The sequence below is a fragment of the Crotalus tigris genome, unplaced genomic scaffold (assembly GCF_016545835.1).
Source record: "Crotalus tigris isolate CLP2741 ecotype Arizona unplaced genomic scaffold, ASM1654583v1 scf7180000017735.2152567, whole genome shotgun sequence".
Lineage (NCBI taxonomy): Eukaryota > Metazoa > Chordata > Lepidosauria > Squamata > Viperidae > Crotalus > Crotalus tigris.
Window position 1 is genome coordinate 1,118,215 of NW_024096601.1, and position 27,608 is coordinate 1,145,822.

At 44.9% G+C, this 27,608-nt stretch overlaps 1 protein-coding gene and 1 long non-coding RNA gene across 2 annotated transcripts; one reads left to right on the forward strand and one right to left on the reverse strand.

The window, feature by feature from the left end:
* Window positions 1-2,154: 2,154 nt before the first annotated feature.
* Window positions 2,155-17,140, reverse strand: LOC120306374. The gene is made up of 3 exons (XR_005556257.1): window positions 16,119-17,140; window positions 5,780-5,922; window positions 2,155-2,265 (listed from the first exon to the last, which is right to left on the reverse strand). It is a non-coding gene; the product is annotated as an uncharacterized LOC120306374 (long non-coding RNA).
* On the forward strand, window positions 4,761-27,491 carry SNX1 (sorting nexin 1). The gene is made up of 15 exons (XM_039339519.1): window positions 4,761-4,952; window positions 9,016-9,118; window positions 10,081-10,217; window positions 11,767-11,833; window positions 13,713-13,756; window positions 18,632-18,773; window positions 18,987-19,065; window positions 20,210-20,285; window positions 22,281-22,394; window positions 22,531-22,624; window positions 23,936-24,141; window positions 25,180-25,323; window positions 25,616-25,696; window positions 26,279-26,350; window positions 27,063-27,491. The coding sequence occupies exons 1-15, from the start codon at window positions 4,818-4,820 to the stop codon at window positions 27,111-27,113; spliced, it is 1,545 nt and encodes a 514-aa protein (XP_039195453.1). The 5' UTR covers window positions 4,761-4,817; the 3' UTR covers window positions 27,114-27,491.
* The last annotated feature ends 117 nt before the right edge of the window (window positions 27,492-27,608 follow it).

Genomic DNA, 27,608 nt, shown 5'->3' on the forward strand with positions numbered 1-27,608 from the left:
TTCATTTTCTATGTGTGGATGCACACACAAACTACAGATTCAGTCACACTGGCTAGCTGCCCTATGGACTTGTTTAATCATATCCTGCAGATCCCTCTGTTTCTTCCCATCAGCTGAGCCCATCCAACATTGGAGACATCCAGAAAAGCTTCATGGTGACTCTTAAGATCTAAGAGAAATTGCACTCCAAAATATCATGTCCTTCAAGGTTTCAAAGATCACTGCAAAGGTCATCGGTATAGATGTCTGGTCATTGGTATATATGTCAACAGCAAAACCCAAAGTCAATATGTAGAGGTCAGATGCCCTGCAATTGCGCAGGTGGCCCCTCCAGCTAGATCATACAGAATAGACTTTGTCAAAGCAGTAAATTCAAAAAATTTAGAACGGTTGGGAGGGAGGCCCAACGATTTGGATAAGGAGGCCCCAGTTCCCTGTCTAGTGTGCAAAATCATGACCATCCTTGCGGGAAGATCTTTTTTAAGTGTAATAAATCTGAAAACTGTGCTGCTGAAGATATTGCACATTCAGCTCTCTTGGATTCCTTGTGTCTCTAATGCGGCATTTCTCAATCTCAGCCACTTTACGATGCATGGGCTTCAACTCCCAGAATTCCCTAGCCAGCATGGGGAAATGCATATAAATGTAGCATGGCTGGCTAGGGAATTCTGGGAGTCAGAAGTCCATGCATCTTAAAGGGGCCGAGATTGAGAAACATTGCCCTAATGCAGTGTTTCTCAACCTTGACAATTTTAAGGCATGTGGACTTCAACTCCCAGAATTCCACAGCCAGCAATGCCCTAATGAGAGCAGTTTTTTCCTCTAGCCCAGAGGTCTCCAAGCTTTTGGGCACCAGGGACCGGTTCCGTGGAGAGAGTTTTTTCCATGGACCAGAGAGTGTGTGGTTTTGTGTGCTGCCTGCATCCCGCGGATGGGGCTTTGCTGGTTTGTGCGGATCAGTACTGGTCCCCAGACTGGGGTTGGGGACCCCTACCCTAGCCTAACAGGGAAATAGCATAATCATTCCGGTAGCTCTTTAGTCTCCTTCATTGAAAGAGTTAGTTGCATTACAATTTGGCTTTTCCTTCAGCTTTGCCTGATGTTGCAAATGCTCGGCTGAATCACTGCAGAGGCTTCTATAATCTTATCAGCCAAAAAGTGGAGCCAGTTTAGATCTACAACCCCACCCTTTAATTTCCGGTTGCAGCTGTTTGTACTGAATAGAGGAAAGCAAAACTTCTCATTTGTTCTTTTCTGCACATTGGGGTGCTGTCAACTTCACTGCCTTAATTTTGTCTTTGAATAATAATCTATCCAAGCATCAGAGGAAGAATTTGCACTTTGTTCCTATGCTGAAAGGACAGAGGCCAGCACAGATTGCAGTCTGTTGTAAATGTCCCCCAGCTAGAAATGTAGCTGTGCACAAGACCAAGTGTTTTAAGAAGTCAACAGGTCTCGCCTGAACCTGGCTTTTATTATTGCTACAAAAATCTGGCAAATCTGTTTGCTAGTAAAGATGAGAGAATTTCCACCAATTGGGCTTCTGCCCCTTTTAAGGCTATTTTCTTACTCTTAAAATGTCCAGGCTAGAATCTACCTCCTTGCCAGCTTTTAAGTGCAATGGAGCGCAACACAAAACTGTGTCAAAAGCAGAAGTACAGGGCAGAAATAGCCAAGCCAATGCTGTCTGTACATAATTAATCTGGTGCCTGTGAAGGAAATGAAACATTTAAGTGAAACCAAGATGCAAATCTAAGCACATATTTTCCACCACTTTGCTATACAGCTTAAAGATAATAGACATTATTAAAAGCAAGCAAGCTAATAAACTAGATGTTTTCCTAATGTGCGTACAGTGTGTATTGGGGAACTCCTTGTACAACCCTCTCAAGAACGATGCTATCTGATGGAGATGCAGGGAACAACTCACAACTCAGGATGAAACACAAGTGCAGATTAAGATGGTCTGGTCGTAGATGGAGAAAGGCAGGATATTGTTTTCTATACAGATTACAGTGGAGGAAGTATGTGTATGGAAGTTGATCAGAAAACCTAAAGTTCCGTGTATAGAAAGCAAAACTAATCAAGGAGAGAAGCAACCTAGAACTAAGGAGAAATTTCCAAACAGAACAATGAATGAGTGGAATGACTTGCCTTCAGAACTTGTGGGACTGCCGCTTGTCTGGAACGGTGTAGGGTCTGCTCTTTGAGCAGAGGGTTGGTCTAGAAGACCTCCAAGGCCCCTTCCGATTCTAATATTCTGTTCTGTTCAACCGGAAAACACGGGAAACAATTAAGAGATGGAGGAGGAGTGGGGAGGAGGAGGAGGAAGAAGGAAAGAACTTGCTTATTAGAATTATCAAGCAAACATTGATAATTAATGGGATGCTCAAGTAGAAAAGCAAACTTGTAGAAAAGTAACTTGTAGATTGGCATCTACAAAATTTAAGATTTAAAACTACTTCAAACCATGCCAAACTGCTTAGAGGTGATCCCCAACTTTTCAAAAGCAAGGTACTGCTGCTTCTGTTGCTCAAAATAATGAAGGTGTAGCCTTCCTCATCAGTCTGTGTGGTTTCTCTCATTTCCTGCTTCTCAACAGCAAGGTGCAATCACTACTGGTTTGTTTCTACTTCTGCTCAGTGCATCTTCTAACCACCAAATTGTCTTTGGACAAGTTCCAGTTACTTTTTTTTTTCTAGAGAAACATCTCTCTTAAGAATAATGTTCCATGAATACTTCTACACACACACACACACACACAAAACATAACATGTCTCCAGTCTTCTTCAGGAGGTAGCTATGGTGGGGACGAGTGGAAGATCTCATTTAAGCTTCCAGCAGGAAAAATGTGACACGAATGCAATAAATAAATACCAAGCCTTGATGGCTAAATTGGCTTCTTTGATCAGAAAAAAATCAATATCTATGTTTATGGCTAACTGGAAACCCCATATGGGCTTTTTACCCAAAACAGAAGAAAATGAACTTCTGACTTATGGTTTTGATGATTAGATAGGATAGATTATAGAAAGAAGGCTTGTAACCATAGAATAAGAGGTAAATTTATAATAGTATTTGTAACTGCTGTAAAGAAGCTCAGAATCCACTTCTTTATGTCTTTTTTCTTTTCTATTTTTATTGCACGTTCAGCTTTCTCTTTGATCTCTTTTTCTTACTTTAAATTAGTGTGCATTAGTTTTTACCTTCCTCTGAATTTTTAAAAGTAAAATAATATATAAAGTACATAAATAACAAGCCGCCTTCGATAAGGAGATTTTAATTCTGCCTCATAAAGAATTGCAATTATTCATTCCATGTGGAAAGACATCAAAACCAGGAGCACTGATGCGCTGAACTACAAGCATGATCCAGGGCAGCTATTTTCTTCTGCCTATAATGTTACCTATTGTAAGATATTCTATCAAATATACACTATATATTTTGTGTATTGACTTTATATTGCCTCCTATCTCCCTTGAATGATAGTATGCACGTTATATATAATCATTTACATTATATCTTAAATACCAAACACCCTACACTAGTGATGGCGAACTTTTTAGAGACCGAGTGCCCAAACTGCAACCCAAAACCCACTTATGCATCATCGAGTGCCGGGTGGGTGTGGCCCATTGGGTGGATATGGCCCATTGGGTGGGTGTGACTGTGGTGGTAACAGCAGACTGGGTGGGACTAAAAAGTTCAATCAATCAATTCCAACTTTGCAAGATCTTTTTTTTCCCCCCGCAAGAAGGTGAAATTGACTGATTGAGCCTTTTTTTTTTTTTGCACATGGCGGCCAAGGCCTAAAGCAGTAGTTCTCCACCTGTGGGTCGGGACCCCCTTTGGGGTCGAACGACCATTTCACGGGGGTCGCCAAACAACGCAGTCTGCCATTTTTTTCCCCTTTTCCTTATCTGTGCTACTCCCTTTTATTCTATTGGCTTTTGAAAGCCAATAGAATAGACTCTCTTGAATAGAGTCTAATTCTATTGGCTTTCAAAAGCCAATAGGAATGGTCCAGGCTGTCTCTGCCCTGCTGAGCCCGCCAAAAGTCCCATTCTGCAAACAGTGCTGCACCAGTTGAGTAGTCCTCGACTTACGACCGGTTGAGTAGTCCTCGACTTACGACCGGTTGGCGGTCACGGCATTAAAAAGGTTGAGAACCACTGGTTTATACTGAAGCTTATTTAATGATCTTGAAGCCGAAGCTTGACTGATTGAACCTTTTTTTTTTTTTTTCAACACAGTGGCTGAGGCCTAAAGCGAAAAGGTTTTATAAAACCCAGCTGAAGGCCTAGGACTGCGGCAATGGTGCGCGTGCCCACAGAGAGGACTCTGAGTGCTGCCACTGGCACCCGTGCCATAAGTTCGCCACCACTGCCCTACACTTACAGGACGAATGATATATTTTATATGCAATATACACATTATATCTATTATATCGTTTTCACCTCATACACACGGCGTGGCATACATTTAAATTACGAATGATACATTTTACATGTACAATATGCAAATCTATTACCTATGTGCTGTGTATTATTCTATAGGCACCTCTGTCTTGCATGCATTTACATATATATATATACACACGAAACATGCACTTACAGCTCTTAAAGGCGCCGCCAAGAGCTGCAGGGCGGCCACGCCCTTCGCTCCGCCCCGAGGTCCTGCTGCCAGTCCGGATTGGGCGTCCGGATCGCTTTTCCCCGCCTCCCGGCCCGGCCCCGCCCCCTCGGCCATAAATCACCTGTTGCGGCTTCCGGCCGGGCAGCGAGAGGGGAGCCGGAAGTGGCTGCCTGGGCGGCGAGATGGCGTCCGGAGGCTCCCCGGTGGACCGGCTGCCCCCGCCTGTCCCGGCGGAGGCGGAGGCGGCCGAGGCGAGTCCTGGCGGCCCCCAGCCGGACAGCGATTTGGACGGGGAGGACATTTTCACCGGCAACGCCGTGAGTGCCCGCGGTGCCCACCGGGCGACCCACGCGTGTCTGTGTGCGGGGGGGAGGAAGGGAAGGGATCGCGCTCCGCCGGGCTTTGCAAAAGGTGGGAGCCCCCCCCGAGCCCCCCCACCCCGCTCGCTCCCCTCCCTCCCTCTTCGCTCCTGCAGCCTGGGAAAGTTTCCCCGGGCGAGGAAAACCGCCCTGGGCTGCTCTCCCGGGACCTGTGCCGGGGAGGACTACAGCTCCCATCATTCCCGGCCGCGGGCATGCGGCACCTCCCCTACAGATGATAACGATCCCCCCCTTCTCCAAGTTGCAACCAAGTAGGGCAAGCCTGGGAGAAAGTCGCCCTCCTCCCCCTCTCCCCCCCCCGGAGGGACACCCCCCCCACCCCGGGAGCCCCGCTTCGCCTCCTCGGTTGCTGGGTGTGGTGGGTCTCCCTCCCTTTGCAAACAGGCGCCCTTGGGGGGGGGGAAAGGTGGCCCAGGATGATGGGAGTGGGAGTCCAGCCCATCCCCGGGTCTCTCTCTGTATCTGTCCCTGGGGGGGGGGGGTTGCAACCTGGGCAGGGCACCCAGTGCTGCTTTAGGAGCACCGCTTCATGTTCAGCCCCAGGACATCATCTTTGCCTGTTCAAAGCTCCCGTCTTGGGCTTGTTTTGCAAAAGAGTTGCAAAAAGGGTCGTCTGTAAGGAGGGAAAGTCTGGACCCGGGTTCAGGTTTAGGGTTGAATTTCTGCTTGGTTTTCAGCCAGAAATGTTTTCCCCGCCTCTCCCCTATCTGGCTCCACACCCCATCTTTGCCTTGTGTTGGTTTGCTTCCTTGCGGATAACTTACAGTTCAGTTGAAAGAGGGTCTTTCACAGATGCTGGGTGGCTCATCCTGAATCCCTTTGACATCCGTTTATAGAGCAGCCCTTATGATCTTGCTTCATTGAGCTGTTGCCCTTCCAGCTAATTCCGTTCACAAAGGCTCAAATCCTGGAAAGGGAAGTAGTTTTGTTCATTTCCAAATCTAGCGGACAGGCCTGACATTCCTTGGTGGCCTCCCATCCCTCTAGCAAGCAGATTGGATGCTGGTTAGACTTTTTAAATCGGTCGAGATCAACTGAATGCGGTGTTTTATTCTAAAGTAGTGCAAAATATTTTGCCATTTATTTGTTGGGCTCAAATCTCGCGTTTTGGTCAGGGGTTTAAGGGGACATACACAGCGTTTTATCCCATTTTATCCCCACAGCAGTAAGTCTGAAAATTAGGCTGCCCTGTGAGAAAGCCAGACTCATAAATGGGATTTTGGGGGAGATAACAGACTTTGCCCTAGGTCTCCCCAATCCTAGTCCAATATCTAAAATCAATGCCACAAATACATAGCGTGTGTTTACAATTTATAAGCTGCTGGTTAGCTTACTATTTTTCAAAAAATAAGGTAATGTCTTGGAATTTTGTTGTGCTTGGCTTTTGTTCTGTTTGTTTATTCTTTTTGTATCATTTGTATCTGCTTATGGAATACACTAATGGCTATCTTAGCCTCAGAATAATCTTTTAGTAATTCTGAAGATCTGCCAGGAATAAAAATGCTCATTCTATAATTTTGTGAATTATATATTTATAATAGCATCTGCCATTAAGCTGCCAGCATTAATAAAGGTTATCCTTATGGCTGGGAAAGTTATCTTACTGGGGTGACGTTGATGTGGTCATGTTCCTCTGTCAGTTTGGCAGCAATCCTGGGCTGTGACCATATGGATGCAAAGGTCCTTTAAATATTGCAGTTTTGATGCAACAGTTATGTCTCAATCTGCCTCAAAAAAATCTTAAGTGACATGATTTTCAAGGCAAGGAGAATAGATAGAGACCGGCTTCCTTGCGTTGCAAAATCCAGAAACACTTAATATATTGGCAAAGGAGAAAAAGTCAGGGGATTTGAGGTCAGGCCCCACCCTTCTGTTTCAAAGGAAAATGCTGAATGTAAGCAATTTATGCAATAAGTGCAAAAAATTAAGGAATACAGATGGAGTGAAACTTCCTGTGAAAAAAAACAAACCCAAAAATTGGCATTTAGTTTCTGACAGTGAGTAGGGAACAGTTATGCACATGCGAACATAACAACAAAGCAGTCTGAAGTGGCCCTTGCACAACTTTTCAGCAGAAAAGTCTTAAAAATGTGGGAAGCCCCTCCCATTGTGATCAGAACGAGGGTTTCATCATGATCAGCATGCTTTGAGTTCTTTGTGAAAATGCTAAAGGGGACTAACAGAAAACAAGCACTTGTAAGTAAAAGAATTCACATTTTTGAAATCGTATTAATGGAGTGTAGAGTGCCTGGAAAAGCATGAGGAAAAATAGAAGAACATAAAGAGCAAAGAAATCAAATTAATTTTTATTCGGTCACCAGACCAGCAGATGAAACACAAAATTACAGTCAGAAACACAGAATTAACGAGCACAATGAAACTTTTGTTTTGGCAAAGGGTTAGAGCTACGGAAGAATGAAGAGGCTGCTTGCTCTTTTCCTGATGAACAAATTTTATTCAAAGGTAGAAAACTTTTGTGAGCTCCAGTTCAGTTTAACACACTGCAAATCTGGGGAAGTGAGCTGCAGCTCCGGGAAGCTTTAAAAAAAAAGATGCTCGCAAACCAACTTCCTGCAATGTCTCATAATGTGGATTTACACAATAGCTCAACTCTTCTGGCCCACCTCACGTGAGAATGTTGTAAAGCTTTCGTGTTTGCAGAAATGTAAGAGGGGTACAGATTCTCACAGCTTCAGACAAATAGACCAGTTATTTTGACCTGCAGGGCTAAAAACTTCTCAGAAGTGACCTGTAAGCGGGGTGACTTCTAAACCTGGTTTGTTTTTAAACCAGGCTTGTTCTACCAACACAAAGCCCTGACTTCTAGCACCCACAGTTCTGTCTCTGGTGCCTCTTGGGACCGTCACCCTGTCCAGACAGCTGTTGTCTTTTGGCAAACTGCGTTGCTCAGCGATGCAGACAGTGGCAAGGCTGTCTCTGCGTGGGGGGGGGAGGTGGGAGGGAGGTGCAAGGGTAAAAACCAGGGAGCTTTTATGTGCTAGCTTGACAAAGCGGCCTTGGAAAAAAAAAGCATGCAATGTCTCCATTGTTAATTTAACCCTAAAAGCAACAGAGCCCTTTCCAGGCCCGTTGGCCCTTTCAGAAAAAAAATACACAGATTCAAATGGGAAGATTTTGCAAAGGGCAGGAACGGGAAGCTGGGGTCTGCCAACTGGCCCTGGACTGTCACTCTCTTGGACCATGCAGATAGTCCTCATTTTATGACCACAATTGAGCCCAAAGTTTTTGTTGCTAAGCGAGATAGTTCAGTGAGTTTTGCCCCATTTTACGACGGCTCTTCCCACAGTTGTTAATAACATGGCCGTTCCGTGAATCTGGCTCCCCCATTGATTTTGCTTATCCGAAGGTCACAAAAGGGGATTACATGATCCCAAGACACTGCGACCGCCATAAATACATGCCCAGTTGCCAAGCGACCGAATTTTGATCATGTGACTGTGGGGATGCTTCAAATGGTCGTACGTGTGAAAAACGGTCATAAGTCACTTCTTTCAGTATGGTTGTAGTCTCGAACGGTCACTAAATGAACTGTTGTAACTTGAGGACTACGTGTATAGCTCAAACTGTACTGCCAAACTCTTTGGTTAGGTTTATAATAATAAAGTTGGAAGGGACCTTGGAGGTCATCTAGTCCAACCCCCTGCTCAGGGAGGAAACCCTATACCATTTCAGACAAATGGCTGTCCAATCTCTTAAAAACTTCCAGTGTTGGAGCATTCACCGCTTCTGGAGGCAGGTTGTTCCACTGGTTAATTGTTCTAACTGTCAGGAAGTTTCTCCTTAGTTCTAGGTTGCTTCTCTCCTTGGTTAGTTTCCATCCGTTGCTTCTTGTCCTGCCTTCAGGCGCTTTGGAGAATAGCTTGACTTCCTCTTCTTTGGGGCAGCCCCTGAGATATTGGAACACTGTTTTTCTGCCTCTGTCTCAAAAACCAGGTTTAATTCTGCAGCTTGGAATAACAGTCGCTCTCTATCCTCCTAGAGTAAGCCAGAACTCCCAAAGAAGGAATCCCCAGTGCCACTGGAAAACAATTTAAAAACAAATGGCATCCAGGAAGAACAAGAAGATCCAGATCTCTTTGCAGGTTGGTCTTGCTGCATGTCGTGATGGAAAGAGGGTGGCAATTTATGTTGCTCAAATCAGGGTGACTCTGAGCGGCTAACAGCAATCCAAGAAATTACATTAAAATCAAAAAATGCAGATAAAAGGACGGCAAGAGCAATAAAGTGAGGAGTGGATGGATGTTGCGGCCCAGAACAAGTAGCTTCGTGTTCCGTCTTCTTGGATTGGATTTGATTGTCCATTTCTAAAGAAATTTCACTAAGTAAATGATTCAACTTAGGGAAGTGATTGTACCAGGAATATCTGTCATGTTCACAGGAAGTGACTCCACCCTGGGATGAAATTCTATAGAGCAGGGGTCCTCAACCGTGGCAACTTTAAGACTTGTGGACTGGTTGAGGAATTCTGGGAGTTGAAGTCCACAAGTCTTAAAGTTGCCACGGTTGAGGACCCCTGCCTAGACTACCCTCAATCAGGAAAGTGGAATTTCATCAATTCTTCTTCTTCTTGTGCCATATCCGTTATTGGATGTTGGCGATGATGTTGGCGATCCTGTTTTTATCAGCAGCCGCACGAAAAAGTGCTGCTGAGTTTTGTCCAAACCAGTCCCTTAGATTTTGAAGCCACGATGTTCTTCCTCTGCCTGGGCCTCATTTGCCTTCCATCTTTCCCTGGAGGATTAAATGGAGTATGCCGTATTTTTCTGGGTGTCGCATCACGTGTCCAAAATATTCTAAATTTTTGTTTTTTAATTGTTTTGATGATTTCCCTTGGCTTTCCCAGGTGGCTTGTCACCTCCTCATTTCTGATCTTGTCAACCCAGCTTATACGTAACAGCCACCTGTAAATCCACATTTCAAATGCTTCTAGTCTCTTCAGGTGGCCTTCTGTCAGAGACCCACTCTCTGCTCCATAGAGCAGGATAGGAAAAATATAGCATCTGAAAAAAAGAAATCAACTTAGCATTCTTTTGTTCTTTTACAGATGCCACTGTTGAATTGTCCCTGGATAATAGCCAAAACCAGCCAAAGGAGAAGACAACAACTGTGTTCAGTCCTGCCCCCTCTCTAGAAAAACCAACCCATTCCTCTTCTAAGCAGCAGTCAAAAACCTATGAGGAGGTAAGGCCTTTCGTGTTTGCTAATTATCTGTTCCGTGTAGCTAGTTGTCTATTCAGCTATGTCCTGTGTAATAAGGAAGGCAGTCTCCATTCTTTTCCATGCAGTTCCATCACATTGCACAAAGATGAGTTGCCACCGACACACAAGCCCTGTCCTCAGGGAAGCCCCAGTACAGCAAACAAGTCTCTTTCTCCCTAAAATAATAAAACTAGAGTGGTTGTTACCCTTCCTTTTATTCCTAGAGCAGGGGTAGGCAACCTTGGCTCTTTTATGACTCGTGGACTTCAATTCCCAGAATTCCCAAGCAGCCATACTGAGGGGAAAGGGAGAGGTTTCCAAGCTGAGCCATGCTGGCTCAGGAATTCTGGGAGTTGAAGTCCACCAGTCATAAAAGAGCCAAGGTTGCCTACCCCTGTCCTAGAGAAAGGGGCGGATCCTCTCTCCCTGCAAAGAAAGGCAAGTTCAATATGTTGGCTGTTCCTTTGACAGTATTTTGGGCATCATACTTTTTCCATCTTCTAGCACAGTGGTGGCGAACCTAGGGCACGGGTGCCAGAGGCAGCACTCAGAGCCCTCTCTGTGGGCATGTGTGCCGTCGCCCCAGTCCTAAGCCTTCAGCTGGGTTTTATAAAACCTTTTCGCTTTAGGCCTCCACCGCCGTGTGCAAAAAAAAAAAAAAAAAAAGTTCAGTCAATTTCAGCTTCTCGCGGGAAAAAAAAGATCTTGCAAAATTGGAATTGATTGATTGAAGTTTTTAGCCCCACCCAGTCTGCTGTTACCACCGCAGCCATGCCCAGCCAATGGGCCACACCCACCCAGCACTCGACGATGCGTAAGTGGGTTTTGGGTTTCAGTTTGGGCACTTGGTCTCTAAAAGGTTCGCCATCATTGTTCTAGCACGACTCTTAAAAGTTGAAGTTTTGTGCGTAGAGCAGGCTCTTGTCTCCCCTTTCCTGTTAACATTTTGACTTTTGCCCCTCAACTTTGCAATATAAGCTCAAGTCAGAGCAAAGGTAAATACTATTTATTTATGCTTTGCAGCTCTGTTTTATCTCCTGTCTTTCAGGATATAATTGCTAGGAAAAGCAGCGTACACGTAACACCCATAAACAAAAGTAGAACAAATGCTTAAAAAAAAGTCAGCAGCTAAGATGCTTCCCAAAGGGCAGTGAGAAAAAAACCTGGAGAGAGCTGAGGCTTCTGATTGGTCTCCATCTGTCTTCCTATCTCTCTCTCTCTTTCCAATATGGGGTATCCTATTGTAGGAGAAGACCAGGCTGAGCCCGAGGGAGGGATCAAACGTGTCATCAGTCTCAAGTCTCTTCGTGCCCACAGGAGATCTGAGTCCGGCCCACCTTGAATTCCATTGACTCTTATCTACCGCCAATCTGCTTCAACTGTTAGTCGCTAAGATTCTTGTAGAGAGCGTTTATCATGCAATAAACCTGTACTCATTTGAGCTGCCTTGGCTTCCCATCGCTTGATATCTACCTTAAATTGGGTTCAAGAAAAGTTTCTGACCTATGTGTAATCTCTCCTCCTTACCTAGTTGGAAGAGGAAGAGCAGGAAGACCAGTTTGAACTTTCCGTGGGAGTGAGTGATCCAGAGAAAATTGGTGAGTGAGTCACAACGAAATGGAAATAGTTTGACAGCGTCGTCGTGCAGGGTTTAACTCTGTTGGACTAAATTCACTAAATGCATTCTATCCACCTTCTGACTTCAGCATCGTTGCTACCTTGAGGTTTGTTTTTTTTAGAGCCTTTGACACCTGCTACATCAGTATTTTTTTTTTCAGTGAGTTCAGATTCCCCATCAGTAGCATCCTATCCTCCACCTACCTCTGTGAAGTGGATTAGGCTCAAAGCAGGTGACCCAGACTCGCATGGAAGACATTAAAGACTGGAGTTTTGATTTCCTCTTTCCCAGTCCAAGTCTGATCCTTGCCATTATGAACTGTAGCTGTTGCAAGGTTAACGTGCAGACTTCAACTCTCAGAAATCCGCACATCTTAAAGTGGGCAAGGTTGAGAAACGCTGATGTACATTAAAGATAGATCAGGTGAGAGCTGATGAATCACGCAGGAGCCGATGATTCCCAGGCTGTCAGCATCTTGGGACAGGTAGGGGAGCTTCCAAGCCCGCCTGAAAAAGGACCCATCTGCATTTGGAAACTTTTGTGTATTCTCCTTGAAGCAGCAGCAGCTGCTGCAAAACCTGATTGCTCTTGGTACAGCTTTAATTGCAGCTGCATAAACAGTATCTGTGGATGCAGGGTTATGTCAGGGAAACTCTGGTCCTGGGGAATATTATCTGCTCTACTTTAGGCTTGTGGCTGTCTCAAATGAAAGCTGTCTGCCCCAAAGGAATCGCTTGGCCAACTCTTGGCATCCCTTCCTCTTTCTGTGTGTTGTGTGGTTTTTGTTTTTGTTTTTTCTTCAGCTGCTTTAGTTTTCTAACAGCCATGTAATTGTTCAGCGTGGGGCAGTATGCAAGGCTCCTTCTACCCTGTGTAACAAGTCCCTAATTATTGCACCAGGCTGATATTTGTAGGAAGCGGAGCTTGGCACCCTGAAGGGAGCCTCTTCACAGACTCCTGGCTTTACAAATCTCTTCCTTTTGGGATTGATGTGATGGAAGCAATGTTAGTAGGCATCCCTTGTGCAAAAGAAATCATGTAAATACAGGTAGTCCTCAACGTATGATCACAATTCAGCCCAGGCTTTATGTTGCTAAGTGAGAATTTTTGTCAAGTGACTTTTTTTGTCCTGTGTTATGATTTTTCTTACCCTGATTGTCAAGTGAATCACTGCCGCTGTTAAATTAGTAACACAGTTGTTAAGTGAATCTGGCTTCCACATTGATTTTGCTTGTCAGAAAGTCACACAAGAGGATCACGTGATCCACACACACCCCCAGGATACGGCAACCGTCATAAATATGAACCAGTGCCGTGTGTCCGAATGTTGATCACGTGCTCATGAGGACACCGCAGTGGTCATAAGTGTGAAAAATAGTCACTTTTCTTCAGTGCTGTTGTAACGTTGAACGGTCACTAAACAAGCTACTACCTGTAGTAACCATTTGTCTTCAGTGTGTGTGTACATAAAGGTATGTGTATTGAGGTTTTCAAGCATATTTTGATTCTTAGTACGGTTTTAATGTATGTAAGCTGCCTAGAGAAAAAAACCAGTTTGGTGTAGTGATTAAAGACCGGGCTAAAAACCATAAAGATTCCATACAGAGTTGGTGAGGGATTAAAGAAGTAAATATCTGTAATTGCCTGAATAAAATCCTGGCAATCCTGTTGATCAAGACCATGAATCATTTTAGAATCCCCAAGTTGTTAGCAGAAGAGATTGAGCAACTGTCATTGACAATGGATTCCTCTGTGCTCACAGATGCCCACAAAGAAAGAACATTAACCCCAAATCACTAAGGGTTCTGGTTGTTACAGCTTGCTGAAACTATAAAAGTTTTCTTCTTTTGTTCCTGCAGGAGACGGAATGAATGCGTACGTTGCTTACAAAGTGTCCACACAGGTATGCTGGCTTTTATTTCTTTTTCCCCATTACTGCCAAGGCATCAGGTCCACTTAAGTCTGGGTTTTCTAATCTTGGGAATTTCTGGAGTGTGGCCTTCGACTCCCAGAATTCAACCGCCAGCATAACCATTGATGAGAATTCTGGGAATTGAAGTCCACATCCTGGAGATTTCCAAGATTGGGAAACACTGATTTAAGGAAGAGTAATTCTTTTATGTCCTTTTTCCTTTTGAATTTAGATTTCGTGTTCTTCCAACAATATGAACCTTGCAATTTATAGGAGGAAGGAAATATGAAGGGGTTGTTCACTGTTCTAATTATACTCTTCCCTACTTCCACCCCCGAATTCAAACTACAAGGAAAAGCTGATTTATAGCAGAGAACCTGATTATTATTCAGATTCTGTGTGATTGTTTCCAAAACCAGGGATGTCCTGGCACCCAGTTTTATAATCTAAAAGCAACAAAAGGGGGGAGAGATACACACGTGGATCTGGGCACTGATTCTTAAAGTTGTATTGCCATTGTGTAAGGATGAGTTTGGAAAGTTTTGAAGATTAGGGTTTACTGTGACAATGTCTGGGATGCCTGCGTAAAAAGCATCCTGCCATTTTATGCAGTTATAGAATCCACAATGCAAAAATCGTCACAGCTGGCCTTCTAAGATATTTTAGGCTAGGCAGTGGCTACTTTAGAATTGTAGGAGGTGGAGAAAATGCAAAAAACAGTCTGATGGGATATATATGAACTTCCAAGACATCAAATGATCTGAGGAACTATGGAAGCTGAAGTCCTCTCCGAGGTTGCAGAAGGTGAATGTAGAGATCTTGGTGAAAAATCCAGAGGGTCTCTCACTCCTTTAATTCCAGCCAGTTCTTGCAAGTTATCTCCATACGAACTACTGTATCTCTTTAAAACGACGACGGTGATGGCCCCATGATGTCACCAAGCGTTTAAGCTTTGTGTTCTGACAGATGAAACTCTTCAAAAGAACTTCCAGGCATTGTTTTCTCTTAAAGAATCTTTGTTTTGAGTAGCATAACATCAGGCACTACAGAATCGAAGCCAAAAACTGAATTCCCCTCCCCTGAGCCCATAGTATCAAAGCACAATTCCCTCCTCCAATTAACAGTCATAAATCACATTCTCCAATTAGTTTGAAATGCAGGCTTTCCCTCCAGCTCTCCAGCCCGGCCAATTCTTATCATCTCTTATTTCAATAACCTTGGTTCACACACTAGATCCAGTATTGTTATGTCTAACTAAACTCCCGTGCACATTCCTTCTCCCCCCCCCCCAGTATCATCTAATTCCAATTCTAATTCTAAGAGTAAAACATAAGAAGGAAAATGGCTGCATATCCAACTGTTGTCAAAGCAAAAACATCCGATGTTAGCAGCGTTGACACTTTGCTAGGCAACTGTCTTCTAAATGAACTTCACGCACCGCCTGTCCAAAAACTCCATGTGGGTTCATCTTTCCGGTCATTTCCTGTCTATGTGTGGGTGGTTATATGTGTTGAGGCTTTGTCTTCAGGACTTCATGGTGCTCGGAGAAGGAGCAGTCTCGTCTTTCCCTTTTGAAAAGGCGCCAGGCGTGTTCTCTGAAGACACGGGTTGTTTGTGATGGTCTCTTAGCAAAGCCATCCCATGGACAGCTCAAACAACAGCATTCGGTTGAGACCATAACCTCATCTGTTCATTTCCTTCTCCTCTTCTTCCTCTGTAAATTTGAATGGAGACTTTGGAAAGCCTCCCCGATGAAACGCTTCAAGAAGGAGGGGTGGGGGGTGTAGATCATCTGCACCTGTTTTAGGGCTGGGAAGCTTTGTTTGATTCTTTTATTTTTCCCCAGTTCCTAAACGTCAGACGAGGAGAGTTTTCGGCTCCTGGGAAATCAAAAGATTTCCCTGTATAATAGGTGCATTAAGCCTACCTATTTTGATGCCAAAAAGCAGAGATGGGGGAGTGGGGGGAGAATTAGACAGGTGGGGTGAGTTTAACAGGAGGCAGTTCCTCACCTTACATTGGCTCAGATCTGGCAGGGACCAAGCCAGAAATGGCTTCGATCCAAGAGGGGCCTTGCCTAATGACAGGTGGATTTGGTTAATGATGGCAGTAGAGGCTGCCGGGGTTGCTGTTGTTAAGCGGCGCCTTCACATGACTTAGCACATCACAACTGCATCACCTAGCAAGAGAAATTCTAGTCCCATTTATTGTCATTAACTGTGTGTGTGTGTGTATACTTTTACCTGTGACATTGCTCTCTCGGCAGTGCCAGACCTGAACAGTTCCCAAAGTGCTTACCAGCAGTACAGTAGTGTAGAGTAACAAAAAAATAATAATATTTTAAAATACTTACAGAAGCAATTCTAGCGCTCCAGTCCTCAAGCCCAGGCAGCAGGAGATCCTCCGTGTAGTACCAAAAAAAAAGCAAAAACAAACTGCTGTTGTTTTCTAAATTTGCAGCAATAAATGTCACAGTGCTTGAAGAATTTTGGAGATAGCAAAGATGCCATTCCTCCTCCCACAATAAAATGAATTGAACTCGGGAATGAACCTTAAAGTAAAGCATTAATTTTCCTAGCCAAGCCCAAGTTTCTTATTGAGTGCCAAGATCTGTTTGGTTTTTTTTCTCACAATCGCATCTCAAAAGCGCCCGGTGCATTTGATACCAGTCCTTCCAACTAACCACATAAAGGGCTGGTTTCCCTCCATTACACCTTCCTTTCATTAATTTGCCGTGTCTTTGGCTTTGGCTTCCGATTTATTGCCTTTTGCCAACTGGCGGAAATACCTGGTGCACCTTCCAACTAGCCGCATAACTGGGTCAGCTTGTCCTTAAGCTGTGCGTCAAAATCCTCTTCCGCGCTTCACGGCTAGCTACATTCTGAAAGGAGATGTCCAGTCTTGCCGAAAGGCAGTTGACGTGGTGCTTGGCTACACAAAAGCCTCTTTTTATCCTGGCTGTGTTTGGTTTCTTCAAGAACGCAGCAGCTTCATCGCTAGCACTGTTTGCGTGTCCTTTTAAAAAAAAAAAGATTAACTGCATCAAGTTGTACTTTGAGCCAGTCCTTCTCTTTCTTCCCAGTCCACTCTACAGGGTTGTTGTGGGGGGGGGGGAGAGAGGAAGAGGCCAGGAGTATTAGGTGCTTGCTTCCTTGGGAGAGAGAATGAAAAATATGGGGCAACAATTTAATCATGTCTTGCTTGTCAATAACCGAGTTGCATGTTCCGCACAATCCTGAATGTCGTTTCTGAAAAGTTTGTAGGCTGTCTTTTGTTTTTGAAGTCTTTTTTTTACATATATAAAAATGTTATTGGTTTTTTTTTCCCCTCAACATATGTTAATTTTTCCAATCAACAAGTTGTCTGGAGTTTGCTCTGCTAATACATGTTCAATTCCTAATCCTTCATTCTTTTCTCTAGCCAAGAATAAAATAAGTTCCAAATTTGATAGTAGTCTGCATCTTCTTTGTTTTTCAACCTCATAGTTAATCTGTCCATCTCTGCACATTCCAATATTTTCCTGATTATTTCTTCCTCTGTTTTTGAAGTCTTAAGGGAGCCTGGGTAGAAAGGCAGACTTTAAAGTACACACAGTTCAGGTTTTTCAGTCCAGGTGTGTATCCCTGTCTTTGTGTCTGTGAGTTAACCTGTTGCGTAAAAGCCAGCCGGTCTAATCACCTGTCCATAGCAACATTTACTAAAGCAATGTTTCTCAACTTGAGCAACATGCCGGCTGGGGGATTCTGGGAGTTGAAATCCCACACATCATAAAGTTGGGCTCCTGCTGCGCTCAGGTATTTCTGGCAGGTGCTCAGCCAGGTTGAAGCTCTTCCGAATAGCTGTGAATTTTTTTTAATTTTTTTTTCTTTGGTCCTTTCCTCTGGAGCCCTAGAGAATAAATCTACTCCCTTTTGTGTGAAATGCCTTCAGATATTTGAGAATGCAGTCTCAGTTGTATCAAGACTCCTGTTTTTGACAGCTGCAAGAATAATATTTGCCCAATTTTGGAAAAATGAAAATTTACCATCTGACCAGGCTTATAATAACAAAAACGAATGTGCAGAAATGGATAGATTGACTTTAGAAATGAAAGAGAAAGAAGACACAATTTACTTTAAAACATGGGGAAAATTTTATTATCGGTTAGAAACACACTAGAATGAGAAAAGGTTATGAAATTTAAAGAGATAATTGATAATTTGTATTTATATTCCATGATTATTTGTATGAACTTGTTCTTATTTCTTCTTCTTCTTCCTCTTTGTATATTTGTGATCTTAAATAATATGGTAAACTATAATTAATATGTAATATATTATTATTTTAAAGTGATTATAATTGATACTAAGCATTGTTAAGTAGTGAAATGAATGAGATTTATTGACTAATTTGTTATTTACATGATTAAATGGAAAGTTGTTTAATAATAGAGTAATTATTAAGATTTAATTTGTAAACCCGGACTGGTAGACTTGCTGAAGCGATGTTATTTTGTGGGATTAATCCCACTTTGGTGTTACCTCTTTCCCCTGGTCTAACCTTTTTGTATGTTTCCCATTGTCTTATCCTTTTTTACCCTATCCCTCTATTACCTTTATAAAACGTTTCGTCAAAACATCGCCAAGACACTTCCAATTTGACACGGGAGAAAATCCGAATAACCAAAGACATATATATGTATGTATGTATATGTATATGTATGTAGGTCTTTGGTTATTCGGGTTTTCTCCCACGTCAAATTGGAAGTGTCTTGGTGACGTTTCGACGAAGTCTCATTCGTCATCTTCAGGCTGGTGTTTTTCGGCTTCGTGCTTTTATATATATAAAAAGACTTGTTTTGCTAACCTGATTCTTCCTGTCCCTCAGACCACTCTGCCAATGTTTAGGAACCAGCAGTTCTCTGTGAAGAGACGATTCAGTGACTTTTTGGGCTTATATGAGAAGCTGTTGGAGAAACACGCGCAGCTCGGAATCATCGTTCCTCCGCCTCCAGAGAAGAGTTTAATAGGTGAGAAGGCCAGCAGGGTTTTATTATATCTCCCCAAGTTCAACACAACGGCCTATCATTCACCAGAGTAACTTAAGGACCATCAGTACACAGATGACACCAGTAGGTGTTACAAAGTTCTCTGAGCCGTTCAGGAGACATCTAAATTGCACCCCTGGTTATATGCACCATGCAGATAACGTCTGCCCTTGTTTTTCTTTTCTCTTGTCCCAGGAATGACCAAACTCAAAGTTGGAAAAGAAGATTCTTCCTCCACAGAATTCTTGGAGAAAAGAAGAGCTGCCTTAGAAAGGTTGGTGTTTCCGTGTCTCGTTGGTGGCTGTTGCAGCTTGGTAAAGCCACAAGGTGGTGTGGTTGATTTGTTACTCCGGGTAGGGGAATTTGCCTGGCAGGAAGTAAACTCAAGGGCTCACCTACCGTGGTTGTGATCAAGAGGAACAAATACCCACTGCATCTCAAAAGTCCCTAGTTATTTGCCACTGGGGGTCCTCAGGTGTCAACCTGTGAAGGATCTCATCCACCTTTCAACCCGTCTGGAATTGATCGCAGGAGAACATGTCCTTCCAACGTTCTTCAGAGATTTGTTCAATAGGGCTGTTCCTGTGAACAGTTGATGGAAATTGTTCTCTGGAACCTGGGCTGCGTTTTCCTGAAATCTGATCCTCTTGGCTGGAATGGATTCCAGGAGAAGCTAAGGCCGATGAAGTTCACCCAGGTGGAAATTGCTTCAGATCTCTCCCCTGCATATGGAAGTGAGAAGGGGAAGCCGCCCGGAGAACCCCAGTTTTTCTTCTGGTTTTTTTCTCCCAATGCTTCCAGTTTCAAGGGATGCGTAACGCCTCCCTTAAGATAGCTCAGTTCCTGGTGGACACAGCCATTCTGTTTTCAAGCAGCAGCAAACGATTTATGCCATCTCCTTTACGCAAAATGTTTGTGAACTTCCCAGCCTATTCTGGCATTCCTCGGTAGTCGCCCATCCCAAGCCCAGTTTAGCTTTCTAGCCCAGAGGTCCCCAACCTTTTGGGCACCAGGGACCGGTTCCGTGGAGAGAGTTTTTTCCGTGGACAGAGAGTGCGTGGTTTTGTGTCCTGCCTGCAACCTGCGGGTGGGGCTTGGCTTTGCTTGCTGGCATGCTGCAGCCCAGTACTGGTCCACGTACTGGAGGTTGAGGACCCCTGTTCTAGCCCAAGAAAGTCTGTAACAAGCCAAAAATCACCCAGTGAATTCCATGGTGGAGTGGAATCAGCCATTAGAGTTATGTTTTTTTAGTTATTCTCCCATCCCTGTCCCCAGTATTAGTAGCAGGATGTACCTGTGTGGTTATGCCTCCTCTAATCCATGGATGGTGTCCAAATATAAGCATGCCTTGTAATTCTCTTTTAAAGTGAGGGATTCTTCAGCAAAGTACACTAAACTTCCTTATTCCAATTCCACAGATATATTCAAAGAACCGTAAGCCACCCCACCATGCTGCAGGACCCAGATGTCCGGGAATTCTTGGAAAAAGAGGAGGTGGGTTTTTGCTATCATAACCTAAATCTGCGCTTTTACGGCCTAAGACAGGGGTCTTCAAACTTGGCCCTTTGATGACTGGTGGACTTCAACTCCCAGAATTCCGTGCCTGGCTGAGGAATTCTGGGAGTTGAAGTCCACAAGTCATCAAAGGGCCAAGTTTGAAGAGCCCTGGCCTAAGAAGTGACCTTGGCACAAGGATAATATTGGAGAAATTGACCCACGTTGTGGTTTTTTTTCTGCTGTGCTGGAGCTCAATGGCCCGTTTTCAGGAACAAACGGCTTTGTGAAGGCTGAGAAGGGGGGTGAAGTGGAACGCAATCTCAGCTTCTTTCAGAACAAGCCAACCATGGGAAAAGAGTGACGCAGATTGGCTGGCGAGAAGAGGGGTCTGAAGGATTCTGCTGATTCAGCCGGTTCCTCTTTGTTCCTTTCTGCTGAGCCGCGTTCAAGTTAGGCTCCGGGTGACGGTGATTGCAACATGCTGACAGAACACGGCTCTTCTTCTGGCCAAACCGACAATCCAGATTCTGGATTAAGAGAGGCTGGCATGTGAGGGGGTTTTTTTGGGGGGGGGGGTTAAATTTGACTTTTTCTCCTCCCACCTATAACTTAAACATAGCTGCTACTCCTTCCTCCTTCTCCTCTTTTTCCCACAACGGCCCTGTGAGGTGTGTTGGGATGAGAGAGAGAGGAGTTGGCCAGTCACCTTGCTGGCTTTTGTGTCTAAGGCGGGACTAGAACTCTCCGTCTCCCAGTGATTGGCCCAACTGCTTTGATGGCTAAGGCGGGATTAGAACTCACCGTCTCCTGGTGATTGGCCCAAAGTCCCTCAGCCAGCTTCCCTGCCTAAAGCAGGACTAGAACTCACCATCTCCTGGTGTTGCACTTCCTGACAACTCCAAAGTACAAGTTGCGGCGCTTGACCTAGAAGGTTTTGCCCTCCCCCCCTCCTTGGAGGCTGAGTCTTTATTTCTTCCTGATTTTGCTCTCCTCTCTCTTTCTGTTTTCGTGTTGAGTCACACCAGCTCTTTGAGTGTTTAAAGCCACCTTCAGAAACGTTTATGATTGCTGAGAAAGTGGTGGACTTGCAGGATACAGGGTTACTGATTACCCAAGATGGGGGGGGGGAAGCAGATAAAACACATTTTAGACGGAGTAGAAGTATGTGGTTATGTCCTTGGAGGGAGTGACTGGTCTGGAGAAAGCAAGGGATGGCCGAAAGAGCCTTAACGTTTGAGCCCTGGTTATTTTTTTTTTTTCCATGCAGGCCCATGGTTGTTCCTTTTCATTTTAAATCTGTAGAATTGAAGTTTCTGTATTTCTTGCTCTCAGATGACTGGTTGAAGAGGAAGCCAGTGTTGTGTGTGGCTTTGGCTACAAGATTCGTATGTGTGCGGCTTAGGAGTTACCACAAAGCTTTGCAACTGTGAGCTGTGTGGTCTTCACATCCCAAGTTTTTCTATGCTTCCCAATTTCTGTAGATGCTCGTTTCTAAGATGAGCTCAGCTCAGATCCTGGTCCCCATGTGAACACAGCCGTGCTGTTTTCCGGCGACTCCAAAGGGTTTGCCACGTCCTTTTCCAAATACGTTTTTGGACTTCCTAATCTATCCTGGTTTACCTTGGTAGTCTCTCATCCGTGTCCTGATTCAGCCAAGCTTATGTTGGTAACCCAGGAAAGTTCTGTAACACACCAGTGAACTCCATGATGGAGGGGAGACTTGAATCTCAATCTTCTCACCTTGGTTCTGCTGATTTACACCCCATTTTTTTGTTCAAGAGATCAAGATGGTGTACACCGTAGGTGTCACTGCTTCTCAGCCTGGGCCACTTTAAGATGCATGGACTTCAGCTCCCAGAATTCTCTAGCCGGCCCAGCTGACTGGGGAATCCTAGGAGTTGAAGTCCATCCATCTTAAAAGGGTCAAGGTTGAGAAGCAGTGATTTACCAAATGCGCGCTGTGGTTGATTTGTCTTCCCATCTTCTTCTCAGCTGCCACGTGCTGTGGGCACCCAAACCTTGAGTGGAGCCGGCCTCCTGAAGATGTTCAACAGAGCCACAGATGCAGTCAACAAAATGACCATCAAGATGAACGAATCAGACATTGTAAGTCGTTGAGCATTTCAGTGATACGTATGAAACCACTCTTGTATCTCCTGCCCCTGGCTGGGTTGTCTGAATTCGCCTTCTCTTCCTACCATTGACTCTTGGGCGGGTTCTCTGCCCTGTCTCTCCTTTCTAGTGGTTTGAAGAGAAGCTCCAGGAGGTGGAATGCGAGGAGCAACGTCTGCGGAAGCTGCACGCCATTGTAGAAATGCTGGTCAATCACAGAAAAGGTAAGCTCCCCAGATGGACTAGCTTAGGGTAGTTGGGAAAACTGTAGGGCAGTGATGGTGAACCTTTTAGAGACCGAGTGCCCAAACCGCAACCCAAAACCCACTTATTTATCGCAAAGTGCCAGGGCCGCCTTGGGGTGGGGGTAGGCATGGGCGTGGCTGCGGGGGTCACAGCAGACTGGACATTGCAGGGATGGGCGTGGCCACTTTGATGGTGCCTGTGGGGGCTGGGCAGGATTGGGGGGATCCAGGGGGTCTCTGGTGGGTGGGATAGTGGGCAGGGGGCTCATCCTGCGGGATGAGGCAGGGGGTAGGGTGGAGGTGCCATTGCTGCAGGGCAAGGCGAGGCAGGGGTGGCTGCTGCCTGACACCATCAGCCCCCGCACACAGGCTAGCGAGCGCATGGGAGCATGCTCTACCACCTCTACTCAAGCTTGCTGGCCAGCTGCTTCGCTTCTTTTGTGCTGAGTGGGGCTGCCACTCCAGGCACCAGCGGGGGTCTAATGGACTTGCGTGAGCTGGCAGCAGCGGCAGGTGTGCCCACCGAGAGGGGTCTGAGGGCCGCTTTTGGCACGCATGTCATTGGTTCGCCATCACTGCTGTAGGGTCACCTTTCAGCTTTACAAAACCTCAGGATTTGCATCCGGGATCTTGAATTGAGTACAGGCAGCCCTGAGGTTAAGAATGTCCAACTTAAAAGACAACCTCTAGAAAATAGGACCCATCATGAGTCCTGTCAGTTAGGGATTGTCGTCATTCCCCTCTATGGTACGGTTCCCCCCCCCCCATTGCTTTTCTGAAAGGCCCTAAAAATGTAGTTTTCTCAGCAGGCCTGGGAACCCCCAAATGGAAGACAGAGCCAGTCAAGGGGCTGATGTTATTGTGTCGTTGCTGCCATGAAGAGTGGGATGGGGGGTTTTTTTAAAGTGTTTTTATTATACAGTGATTTTTTAAAAAAAAAAATTGTACAAGCCAGCGGGTGTCATCTATATGTGAGTTGAGTGGCTATATAAATACGTGTAATAAATGAGTAAAAACCCCGGGTTTTACTTTATAAAGATGGGGAGGGCAGTTGACTCTGCTCTAATTCCCAGCAAGCTTAGCTGTGGAGTGATCCAAAGGGATGGACTTTTAGGATTCAGAGCTTCTGATTTTGGCGTTTTTTTTTTTGTTTGTTTGTTTGTTTTTCCCCTCTGGCATCACAATCCCCTCCTTGCGATGTTTGGGGGTCTTTTTTCTGCTGGGTTTCCGTGTCACTCGCAAGGAAGGGGGGGGAACCTTCCCTTCTCACGCTCCCCTCCCGTCCTGCAGAGCTGTTGCTGAATACCTCTCAGTTTGCCAAGAGCCTGGCCATGTTGGGCAGCTCGGAGGACAACACGGCTTTGTCTCGGGCGCTTTCCCAGCTGGCCGAGGTGGAAGAGAAGATCGAGCAGCTGCACCAGGAACAGGCCAACGGTGACTTCTTCCTCCTGGCGGAAGTCCTGAGCGACTACATCCGCCTGCTAGCCGCCGTCAGGGTAAGAGCCTCCGGGTGGAGCAGACGGTGCCCACAGAGCGCCTCGGTTATTGCGGTGGGCGAGGGCTAGGCTGGTGGTCCCTTATACTGGTAGGGGTCCATGAGCTCAGAGGATGTAGCTCAGAGTTGAAATGAGGGAGTAATGAATAGAATTAGAATTATTAGAATTGGAATTAGAATGGTAGGGTAATAATAACAACAACAACATAATATAATATAAAGTTGGAAGGGACCTTGGAGGTCATCTAGTCCAACCCCCTGCTCAGGCAGGAAACCCTATACCATTTCAGACAAATGGCTGTCCAGTCTCTTCTTAAAAATTTCCAGTGTTGGAGCATTCACCGCTTCTGGAGGCAGGTTGTTCCACTGATTCATTGTTCTCACTGTCAAGATAGGGTACGATAGGATAGGATAACAAATTATGAAATATAGAAGAATAGAATATAAATAGAATAGAATAGGAATAGAATAGAATAATAAATTATGAAATAGAGTAGAGTAGAGTAGAATAGAATAGAATAGAATAGAATAGAATAGAATAGAATAATAAATTATGAAATAAAATAGAATAGAATAGAATAGAATAGAATAATAAAATATGAAATAGAATAGAATAGAATAATAAATTATGGAATAGAATAGAATAGAATAGAATAGAATAGAATAGAATAGAATAGAATAGAATAGAATAATAAAATATGAAATAGTAGTGGAATGGAATAGATTGAAAGGGACCTTGGAGGTCTTCTAGTCCAACCCCCTGCTCAGGCAGGAAATGCTCTCTGACTTGGTGGTTTCATTAAGCAGCATCCTCAGTGCTAGAAAGGACATCATTTCACGCCGAACAGAGAGCAAACCCTTCTAGCACTGATGATGTTGCCTAGTTGGGTCATGAAATGTCTGCAAGGAAACAGCCAGGCCCAAAGGGCGCCACGGATCTCTGCTAGGCGTTTGCACCCTTGATCTCTCCTCTGAGCCAAACCCTCATTCCCCATGGATGATCGGATCCTTCCAGCGGTGGGTCTCTCCCTCTCAACAGGGGGCCTTTGACCAGAGAATGAAGGCCTGGCAGCACTGGCAAGATGCCCAGGTCACGCTGCAGAAGAAACGGGAAACTGAGGCCAGGCTTCTGTGGGCCAACAAACCCGACAAACTTCAGCAAGCCAAAGAGGAGATCTCGGAGGTGAGAGGGGGGGGGTCACACACGTGTCTCCCGAAATCTTCTGTTGTTGTTTTTTTTTTTTTCCCCTTTCTGTAACAGAAGTTTAAAAACTTGAAAAAATTGTTTTCTAAAACATTTGCTGCCTGCCAGCTAGGAAGGTTTCTTCCTAGTGACCCCACAGTGGAGCCTAGTTCTCCGTTGCAACTTGCATTTTATCGCCTTTAAATCTTGCAATACCGCCAGTCCTCATAACGGCTGTAAACGAGCCCCATTGATATATTTTATATATTGTACATTTTTTCCGTTTATTCAGTGGGAATCTCGCGTGACCCAGTACGAGCGGGAGTTTGAACGGCTCTCGGCTGTCCTCCGGAAAGAGGTCTTACGGTTTGAGGTAGGTGAGGTGCCTCTTTTAGCACCGCGGAGCCCCTCCCAATTTCACAGTGCCCAAAGAAGCAGAACTAATCTGAGGCAACGTCTGGCCTCCAAAGAATCACTTCCCTGAAATAATAGAAAACAGATTAATAATAGTAATAATAATAGATTCACTTCCCTGGTTAAGACAGCCCTGGATTCCCTTCCATCAGCAGCTTTCTCAGTCCCGGGAAAGACGGTGGGAGACTTCAAATGTAATTTAATTATCAAGAGTCCACCTGCTCAATCCATATTTAAAAGATGCAGGACTTTGCTCATCCGGTCCCGGCCTCCGTTGCGACTTTTTCGATTTCCCCTCTCCTGTCCTACCTCCGCCTGTTGCGTTAAAATTTCAGTTGCACTTTTTCCAACAAATAGTTTGTTGTAGCTGGCTATTTGTCTGCTGTTTCTCGAGCTTGAGACACACGTGGGCTTAATGGCCAATTCAGAAAATGGTCAGGCCAAATCCCAGTTCTGGGCTCTTTTTTGGTGGCTTGCAGTATCCTGTACCACAGAAGATATCTGTGTGCCTGTGTTTTTATTTCTTAAACTTCTGTTACAGAAAGAAAAAACGAAAGATTTCCGGACACACGTGACCAAATACCTGGAGACGTTGCTCCATTCCCAGCAGCAGGTGAGAGAGGTGTCCTGTGCATCCCCTTGGCAGGTGTCACATCCTGTATTTATTGACAAGCTTGGCTTATCAATAAATAGGGCCCCTCCTTCGTTGATGCCTTTGATACACCCCTAGATCAGTGGTTCTCAACCTGTGGGTCGGGACCCCATTTGGGGTCGAACGACCATTTCACGGGGGTCGCCAAACAAGGCTGTCCGCCATTTTTTCCCCCTTTTCTTTGGCCACGCCCCTGGCACCCGGTGATGTATAAGTGGTTGGGGGTCACCACAACATGGGGAACTGTATTATGGGGTCGCGGCATTAGAAAGGTTGAGAACCACTGCCCTAGATGGACATTAGAAAGACCAGCTCTGGTCACGTCTGCAGGGCGGAGCGATATGAGCTGTAACAAATTAGTCTCATAACTTTGGAGACTCATATAGTTTGGGCTTTTCCTTTCACGTGAACAGACTTTTATTTATTTTATTTTAGTGCTTAGCAATAGCACTGAGATCAAAGTCACCCAGCTGGCTTTCGTGGCTAAGGCAGGATTAGAACTCACAAACTCCCGGGTCTCCTATTTCCTGCCCGGGTGCCTTCACCACTTCCATGGATTACCCGGAAGGTCACAATAAACAGGGGAAGCGGGATACCAGGAATCTTTGATAAGCAGCTGGAGAATTGCTCTCTGATGTCTTTTCTTTTTCTTTGTCCTCCCCCCCCCCCCCAGCTGGTGAAATACTGGGAAGCTTTTCTTCCGGAAGCAAAGGCCATCTCCTAAGCGGGCTGGGCCAGCCTTCTTCCTGATCTGGACTGCCTTGATCACTTAATACCTCTTGGCCTTGGATCCTACAGAGCTGATCCTCCTTGCCGAAGGAGCAGTTTCCCCAGCTAGTAACTCTTCTAACTGTATATTATTATTTTTTTCCATTTAGATTCATATATAAATATATATAAACACACACACACACACACACACAAACCACACAAACATATATATATATATATATTTTCCTATTGAAAAGAGACTCGCTTCCTGCTTACAAGGTGAGCCCCGCCAGGAGTTGCGGAGCGCAGGCAGGAATGTGCACACAGTTTTCGGACTTCGACGTTGAAGCGACGACAGCAAATGAAAAATAAAAACTCAAAATCAGGGCAAGCTGGCTCCCTCGTCTCTCCGTGTGTCTGTGGGTCTCTGCGTGAGTGCGTTGTGGGAAGTTGCTGAGGCTATCGGAATGGCTTACAACCATTCGTTTATTGACCGTTCAGAGTTACA